General features: G+C 38.5%; 2 protein-coding genes across 2 annotated transcripts; one reads left to right on the plus strand and one right to left on the minus strand.

Annotated features, from left to right (window-relative positions):
- Window positions 1-2,411: 2,411 nt before the first annotated feature.
- On the minus strand, window positions 2,412-4,183 carry LOC130713908 (ankyrin repeat-containing protein ITN1-like). Its single transcript, XM_057563768.1, has 3 exons — window positions 3,802-4,183; window positions 3,171-3,463; window positions 2,412-3,083 (listed from the first exon to the last, which is right to left on the minus strand). The coding sequence occupies exons 1-3, from the start codon at window positions 4,181-4,183 to the stop codon at window positions 2,412-2,414; spliced, it is 1,347 nt and encodes a 448-aa protein (XP_057419751.1).
- Window positions 4,184-4,508: 325 nt separating this feature from the next.
- Window positions 4,509-5,350, plus strand: LOC130713989 (uncharacterized). The gene has a single exon (XM_057563871.1). The coding sequence runs from the start codon at window positions 4,622-4,624 to the stop codon at window positions 5,348-5,350; it is 729 nt and encodes a 242-aa protein (XP_057419854.1). The 5' UTR covers window positions 4,509-4,621.
- The last annotated feature ends 3,331 nt before the right edge of the window (window positions 5,351-8,681 follow it).

Raw genomic sequence — 8,681 nt, forward strand, 5'->3', positions numbered from 1 at the left:
TCGAACTCCAAGTGTATCTTTTGACTCGATAGGTGAGAGATTAATCTCCCAAAGTACAGTTAGGCATCAAAGAGGGGATTCTTCTCATTCATATTTTTTCATACACATAGATTCAGGGATCGCACTCAAGGACTACATGTTTAAGAGCTCCAAACCCGAGAATGATTGATATACATATATATATATAAATGTTAAACTCTATACTAAAAACAAGTTTTCTTATGCATCTTAATTTTATCACTTTAATGTAACCAGAAGAATCGATGCACAAGAAGAATTGATGAACAACTTTAGTTTTCTTATGCATCCTCGAAAAAGTTATTTATCATGTTGATGTAACAAGAATAATATTTTTTATAGGTAAATGTTAGTAAATTAGTCATTCCTCAGGTTCGAACCCTGGATCCTTCACCGTTCATCTCATCCAACTTTTTTTGTCCACTAACTCTTAGCACTTGAGTTAACCCTCGAGGACAAGATTAAATGAATCATATGTAACTAAAGTGCAAATAGACCCGAGTCACAATCAACGGTTGTCCTTTTCTTCTTTCTCATTAGCAAATAGACGCTTATAATAGCATTATTTAAGATAAAAAAAAATAAAAATTTCTCGCCAGAAATTTAATGGATCAATTGGCGACACAGGGTTTTGAAGCGACTAAAGACCGCTAGAATCGTGTTTTACATTTTTTTTTAGCTTTTTACACTTTGTGGTAGTTTTCCATTAGCCAACTAAAGTCAGTAGAATGTCTCTCATTTTGGGTTTAACAATCATGATAAGATACTATAAATTAATTTACTTTTGGGTTCTTAAGTGGATACAGCATAAAAGTGGTTGAGCTTTTAACTGCTTCATTTTGGGAACTATTTATTAGTTTTATTGAATTCTTTGTTTTTATTTGTTTTCTGATTATATACGCAACAAATTAAGTAGGAAGTTGTTATATAGATTCATATTTTCAGGAAGGGTCTCTTGTAAGTGAAGTTGAGATCAATAAAATTTCCTATATCTCTGTCAACATCACCATGATATTTGTTATTCTCATGTTAAAAAGGCTAGACTTGATGTTTGGGTTTGTTCTGTCGTTTGGCATTTTCAGCCTTTAATTCTGTATATTTTACTTTTTAGTCATATGACTTAGTATGTACCAATAAAAAGACTTGAGGTTATTCCAAGTGCTACAAATTTGATTAATCTTCCTTAAGTACGATCTCGAGTTCAAGTCTTGTCTATAAAGAGCTAGTCTCGTCAGAACGTTGATGTTTCCGACTAAAATAGAATCACCTTTGGAAATGATATTTGTCTTAGATAAAATAAACATAGAGAATAAATTTTCATGAACTCGGGGTAAAACTGTTTTAATTTGAGAAACAGTGAAAATTTAGAGCATATTTTGAATAAAGGTGAGTTTGCCAATGAATTATGGTAGAAGGTTTCAGTGTAAACAAGAGTTCCTTTCACTGTTCAATCTAGTTGGAAAGAACGTGGCCAATGTGGTTTAAAAGAGCTAGGCAATCCTCTCAATTAGGAATCATTTTTGAGATTATGGACATGTATAGGGGTAGGGCTAGAATAGAGGGGAAAATTGAAAGTATTACTGAGACTTACTTTCTATTAAGCAATGGTTGCAAGTTTTGAGTTCTAAAATTACTGTTGTTCATCACCTTAGCACTAGTGATCTCCTGGTGCTGTGGAATATGGAAGTGAATGTTTTACACAAAAAGAAGTTGCATGTTCTTAGATTGGCTAAACCAAGACAAAGTAGATTCAAACTCAACCTAGACTGGAGTAGTCTTGGTAATCCTGGGCCAGGAGGTGCTGGCGGCGTAATGCGTGACTGCAATGGTAATTTCGTCTTTTGATTTTCCAAGTTTATTGGTCCTTGCACTAACAATGAAGCTGAATTAAGAGCAGTTCTATATGGCATAAGCATAACTTTGAGTAAGTGACTGTGTGTTATGATGGTATTGAGTGACATTGAATGTGACTCTAGGATAGTGGTTTGTTGGATTCAGTTTTGGAGATGCAACTTATGGTACTTTTGGGAGAAGCTTATAGAGTTACTAGATATATATACAGATTACTCTATTCGTCATTTTTATAGGGAGGTAAAATGTGATTGAGTCTTAATACTTCACAGCATATTAAAGCAACCTGTTTATGATGCAGAGTGAAGCGATCTCAAATAGGCAGCTGTTTCCACTCTTCATGTACCGTCATGGAGTTGTGATCACCTTCCTTTCAAAGTACAATCCAAATAATTGGAGTATAAATTCATACACTACAAATATAACATTTGTCAATTAATACACCCGGGTAAACTCATGAAATTCAAAAAAAAAAAAAAAAAACTCAATCTAAACTATAATTTTGAATCAAAAGATATAAATAACATATATTCAATATATAGTCACAAACTCAATGAAAAACTCGATCCAGACACGGGTAAATCTGTCTTTATATACTTGAGAAATTTCTCACGCATCCTGACTGTGTGCAGATAAATAATTCTTCGTGCCAGCTGATTCATAATGTACTCTAGACATGGTTTTATATATCTTGAGAAAAGGCTAAGTTGAAGCTCAAGAACAAAAATTATTGTGAGAAGCCCGAACGAAGTCACTACATATGCAACCCACTTGTATATATGACCAAATATCAAGAAGGAAGCTGCAGCAAAAGCTATGATCATACTGACAACGGAGATATACAGCAGCTTTTTCCCAATAATCAAGTTTGGATATAGTGAGATGACAAAATCGCTTTCTTCGAATCTAGATGAAGTGAATATTGATAAGAAAGCGACGATAGATAAAGAAGATGTGAAGAATGCAATTGTATTTGTCATGATGAATACAGCAAACCAAGCATTGTTCTTGTCACCTGGAGTAGTAAGAGCTGCAGCAAAAGCGACGGTAACAACAAGTGCTGCCACAACCATACAAGAATAGGCTACTGCTTTGGCTGTGTCTTTAACTTCGTTAGATAACTTCCTATGATTTGCATAAAACATATCATTTGGTGTCATGCCATCTTTGTTTCTCATTGTCCATAGCTCAGGAGGAACTCTCTTCTTCATTTTCTGTATATATATGAATTAACATAATAACATTAACCAAGAAATTATACATTCTTTATAAAGAAATTAAAGAAGAAAAGTTAACTATACCGTATACCATTCCAGTTCTTTTTGCATTCGAATGTCTGGTCTCAAACTTAGTGATGCTTGTTCTGGTTGACGTGCAGCAAAGTGTAGAACATTGTTACGATCTTTATCAACTGCTTGTATAATTAGCTTTACATTCGGCACCCTGCCTAATATGAAGTCGATGATGCTATTTTGTCGAAATAAAACAACAATGTGCAGTAGGCTCTGTCCATTTTCAGGGTCCTTTATCATCACTAGTTCACGTGCTAGATCATCACTTATGAGAAAAAGGCTTTCCACTACATAAAAGTTTCCTGATTTTAATGCATCAAACATTACTATTGAAGGTTCAGTTATCAACTCCAATCTCTAATTGGATTCCAATTTTTTAACTTGAAACCATAATAAGACAAGCATTTTCGTTTGTAAAACTTCTTCGTTATGGTCTTATGGATGTTCTTTTCTGGAGGCTTTCGCGCCAGCATATGCAAAGCTGTTAGATTCTCTTCATCATCTCTTGCAATGCTCAGAGGCTCTAAATATAACACAAGTAATTTATCTGCTACATATGTTGTGCATACACACATTACATGTTAAAATTAATATGAATTGTATTACTGAAACAATAGAATAGTAGTCTTACACTACTCACCATATATGTTGCTATTCAAGGCCATGAAAAAGAGTCGTTCAATATCCTTGAAATTCATTTTCTCAAGGAGATTATAAGAGGAAAGATGTTGCACGATTTCGTGGAAGCCACTTAAAAGAGCCAAGTGAACTGGAAGCATCCCATTTTGCCCATGAATCAGTGGCAAATCTTCATTCTTTTGAATCATAATTTCTAAAAATTCTCTCTTCCCTGTAATTGCAGCCAAGCAAAATGCTATGTTCCCATTTGCATTTGGTATTTCCAGGTCTTGTCGGGTCACGTGTTCATAGTTAACAAACTCTCTCACAAAATCATTGTTTCCTCGGCTCACCGCAACATGAAGAGTTGTATCCTCATTATCAGTCAAGGGAATGCGCACCATGATAGGATCCAGGGAAAGCCTATAGTCAATGTGTATGTTAGAAGGTCAGCTAAGGGTAAAGCTGTTGATGTTAGTGAGTGAGTTTTGGGGTCACTCTTGTAATAATCCAGTTATTAGGGACTGGAAGTGAATTAGTCAATAATTGTAACACAACTTATAAATAGCTGTCAGTTAGAGTTTGTTAGGCAGTTTTCTGGTTAGTTGAGTTGTTGGAACTGAATTGTGGAATTCAGTTGGTTCTCTCTCTCTAGGAAACGTGTATCTCTCTCTCTGTTCATCTGAATAAGATTCTTCTCCATTTCCTGGAGAATTCTCATTCTGTTCTTGAATTTTCTGTGCAATACAGATTACCAGTTCTAACACTGGTATCAGAGCACCGATCTAGGTGCCCTGATTTCGCTTCTGCTGAAGATTCCGCAACTCGTTGAAGGTTCAAGCATGGTGACCACTCGCGCAATTGCTCAGGGGAGCGATGATGGAAATCCTGAGAAGGAGGAGCTTCGAACTCGCATGGAGTTGAATGAAGCCAGAACCAAGCGCATGGAGGATGCGATTGAGGAAAATGCGACCAGAGCTAAGAGAATTAAAGATTCTCTCTTTACAGTGCTAACGAAATTGGGGATTTCTCCTGTGGATGAAACCCTAACTCGCAAATTGGGAAGTGAAACAGGAATCGATCCCAATCCAGAACGTGACAAGGGAAGCAACAGATGGAGGAAATTGGAGATTCCAATTTTCGGAGGTGATGATGCTTATGGTTGGACTCACAAATTGGAGAGGTATTTTGCTTTGAGAGGAGTGTCTGAGGAAGATAGAATGCAAGCCACATTGCTAGCATTGGAAGGAAAAGCTCTTAGCTGGTTTCAATGGTGGGAGAGGTGCAATCCCAATCCAACATGGGAAGGGTTCAAATTAGCAGTGATTAGGCGTTTCCAACCTGCTATGGTACAGAATCCATTTGAGCTATTGCTATCTCTGAAGCAAACTGGAACTGTGGAGGAATTTGTGGAAGAGTTTGAGAAGTACGTGGGAGCTTTGAAGGAGATTGATCAAGACTTTGCAAAGGGAATTTTTCTGAATGGTCTGAAAGAAGAGGTCAAAATGGAGGTAAAGCTTTATGAATTACCTACCCTTAACTGCTGTTATTCAGAAATCTCTTATGATTGAGCAGAAAAATTTAGTGTTGAATAAATCTAGTTATCCCAGCTATACAAGGCCCAATAGTTATAGTAGAAGTAACTCTTATAACAAGGTAGTTACCATTGATGCCAAGGGAAATGGGGATAAGAAAACAGAGCCTACTGTAGGAAGTAGTGTGTCTGGTGGTGTGGGTGCAACAACCACTTTCAGAAGTGGGGATTACAAACATCTCACAAGTGCTGAAATGAGGGAGAAGAGAGACAAGAGATTATGCTTTAGGTGTGATGAACCTTATAGCAGGGAACACAGGTGTAAAAACAAACAGATGAAAATGATCATTCTTGGTGAAGAAGAAGTGGATGAGGGGAATGATAAGGAAGAAGAAGTTGAGCACTTCAATTCCCTGCAATTATCCCTGTATTCCATGGCTGGTCTAACCACTACTAAGTCTTGGAAGATTGCTGGACAGATGAAAGGAAAACCAGTGGTAGTCATGATTGATTGTGGAGCCTCTCACAATTTTATAGCTGAGGAACTGATTCCAAAGCTGGCACTTACAGTGACTAACACTCCGAGATACACAGTAGAGGTTGGAGATGGATACAAGGTTGCTTGCCAGGGCAAATGTGAGGGGTTATCACTCACTGTACAAGGAATAGAAATTTCCCAGAATTTCTATTTGTTCAACCTTCAAGGAGTGGATATAGTCCTTGGTCTTGACTGGTTGGCCAGTTTGGGAGAGGTGAAGGCTGACTTTGGAAAGTTAGTACTGTCCATAAAGCAAGGAGATGAATGGATAACAATTTCAGGGGATCCATCACTCACCAAGACACAATTGTCATTGGCAGCTTTCATGCAAGTTCTGAAAACAGAGAAAGAGGGCCTACTCCTCCATTGTACAGATGCAGGGGAAGACATTAGACCAGAGATTACAGTACCAGGGGAATTGTTAGGGATCCTACAACAATTTGATGAAGTCTTCCAAGACCCTAAGGGACTACCCACTTCAAGATCTCATGACCATGCTATCCACTTGAAGGAAGGGGCTGAGATTCCAAATTTAAGGCCATACAAGTGCCCACATTTCCAGAAATCTGAGGTTGAAAAATTGGTGGGAGACACGCTGCAAGCTGGAGTAATCAGACCAAGCATAAGCTCATATTCCAGTCCTATTATCTTGGTCAAAAAGAAAGATGGAGGCTGGAGATTTTGTGTAAACTATAGGGCTTTGAATAAGATAACCATACCTAACAAGTTCCCTATCCCTATCATAGAGGAGTTACTAGATGAGATTGGGGGAGCAAAAATATTTTCTAAGTTGGACCTCAAGTCTGGATACCACCAGATTCGAATGAGGACTGAGGATGTGGAGAAAACAGCATTTAGAACTCATGAGGGCCACTATGAGTTCCTTGTTATGCCTTTTGGCCTAACTAATGCGCCCTCTACTTTTCAGGCTCTTATGAATACAGTTCTGAAGCCATTCCTAAGGAGGTTTGCACTGGTCTTCTTTGATGACATCTTGGTCTACAGCCAAGACATTCATGACCATGTTGGCCATTTGAACCAAGTGTTAACAGTACTGGAAGAAAATTCTTTGAAGGCTAACATGAAAAAGTGTTGTTTTGGTCAACAAAGTCTGGAGTATTTGGGCCACATTATCTCAGGACAGGGAGTAGCTGCAGATCAGAAAAAAGTTGCAGCCATGCAGTAGTGGCCTATCCCTAAAGACATCAAAGGGTTGAGGGGATTTCTGGGATTAACTGGATATTACAGAAAGTTTGTCAGAGATTATGGAAAATTAGCCAAGTCATTGACTGATTTAACTAAGAAAGATAGCTTCCAATGGAGTGAGGCGGCCACCACATCTTTCAATGCACTTAAGACTGCTATGGTAGACCTTCCTTTGCTTGCTGTTCCAGATTTCTCCAAGCAATTTGTTGTTGAGACAGATGCTTCAAGTAAGGGGTTGGGGGCTGTGTTAATGCAAGAGGGCAAACCTTTGGCATTTTGGAGTAAAGGGATGTCCTTAAGAGCACAACGGAAATCAGTTTATGAGAGGGAACTCATGGCCTTAGTACAGGCAGTCCAGAGGTGGAAGCACTATCTTATGGGCAGGCATTTTGTCATTAAAACTGATCAAAGAAGCTTAAAATTTTTGATAGATCAGAGGCTATTCACTGATGATCAGTTCAAGTGGGCTGTTAAATTGATTGGCCTTGACTTTGAGATTCAGTATAAACTTGGACATGAGAATAAGGTAGCTGATGCTCTCTCTAGACGGGATATGTATTCTGCCTTGTCCCTTATTAATAGTGAGGAAGCTGAGGAATGGATACAAGAGGTGGATCAAGATGCAGAACTGTTGAAGATCAAGCAAGATCTTCTCTTATCTTCTACTTCCCACCCGGGCTATGAGCTCAAGCAAGGGGTGTTGAGGTTCCAAGGGAAGTTGGTTTTGTCCAGAACATCTAATAGGATTCTCATCCTTATTTCTGAATGTCACACAACTCCAATTGGAGGGCATTCAGGGCTGTTCAGAACTTATAAAAGAATTGCCAGTTTTGTCTATTGGAGAGGCATGAAGAAGGATATACGACAATTTATTGCTGAATGTGATGTGTGCCAGAAAAGCAAGTATTCTACATTATCTCCAGCGGGTCTTTTGCAACCCTTACCAATACCTTCTCAAGTTTGGCAGGACATTTCTATGGACTTTGTGACTGGTCTCCCAAGAGTAAAGGCCAAGGATACAATTCTGGTGGTGGTTGATAGGCTCACTAAATATGCTCATTTTTTGGTTTTGGGTCATCCTTTCACAGCCAAGGATGTAGCTCTGGTTTTCACTAAGGAGATCATCAGATTGCATGGCTTCCCCTCTACTATTGTGACTGATAGAGACCCTATTTTACTTAGCAATTTTTGGAGGGAATTATTCAAACTGGCTGGCACTTTACTGAAGTTTAGTACCTCATACCACCCTCAAACTGATGGCCAAACTGAGGTGGTCAATAGGTGTTTGGAAACTTATCTCAGGTGTTTTGTGGGACCAAATCCTAAGAGGTGGCTGGAAGGTTTGTTGTGGGCAGAGTATTGGTACAATACCACCTTCCACATTTCAGCAGGCATGACTCCATTTCAGGCTTTATATGGCAGGGAACCCCCTGTGCAAATTAAGGGTTGTGTGATACCCTCCAAGATTGCAGATGTCAACCAATTGATGAGGGACAGAGATGAGTTGTTGGGAGTTCTTCAACAACATTTGCTGAAAGCTCAGGATCAGATGAAAGTCCAAGCAGATAAGCATAGGAGGTCTATTTCTTTTGCTGTGAATGATTGGGTATATCTCAAGTTACAT

Source organism: Lotus japonicus, chromosome 1, assembly GCF_012489685.1.
Source record: "Lotus japonicus ecotype B-129 chromosome 1, LjGifu_v1.2".
In the NCBI taxonomy this organism is placed as follows: Eukaryota; Viridiplantae; Streptophyta; class Magnoliopsida; order Fabales; family Fabaceae; genus Lotus; species Lotus japonicus.

Coding starts and splice junctions, on each gene's coding strand:
- LOC130713908 (XM_057563768.1), bottom strand. CDS start 4,183: ATGGTGCGCATTCCCTTGACTGATAATGAGGATACAACTCTTCATGTT. Junction 3,464..3,801: donor CTTGAATAGCAACATATATG/GTGAGTAGTGTA, acceptor CATTAAAATCAG/GAAACTTTTATGTAGTGGAA. Junction 3,084..3,170: donor AAGAACTGGAATGGTATACG/GTATAGTTAACT, acceptor ATATATATACAG/AAAATGAAGAAGAGAGTTCC.
- LOC130713989 (XM_057563871.1), top strand. CDS start 4,622: ATGGTGACCACTCGCGCAATTGCTCAGGGGAGCGATGATGGAAATCCT.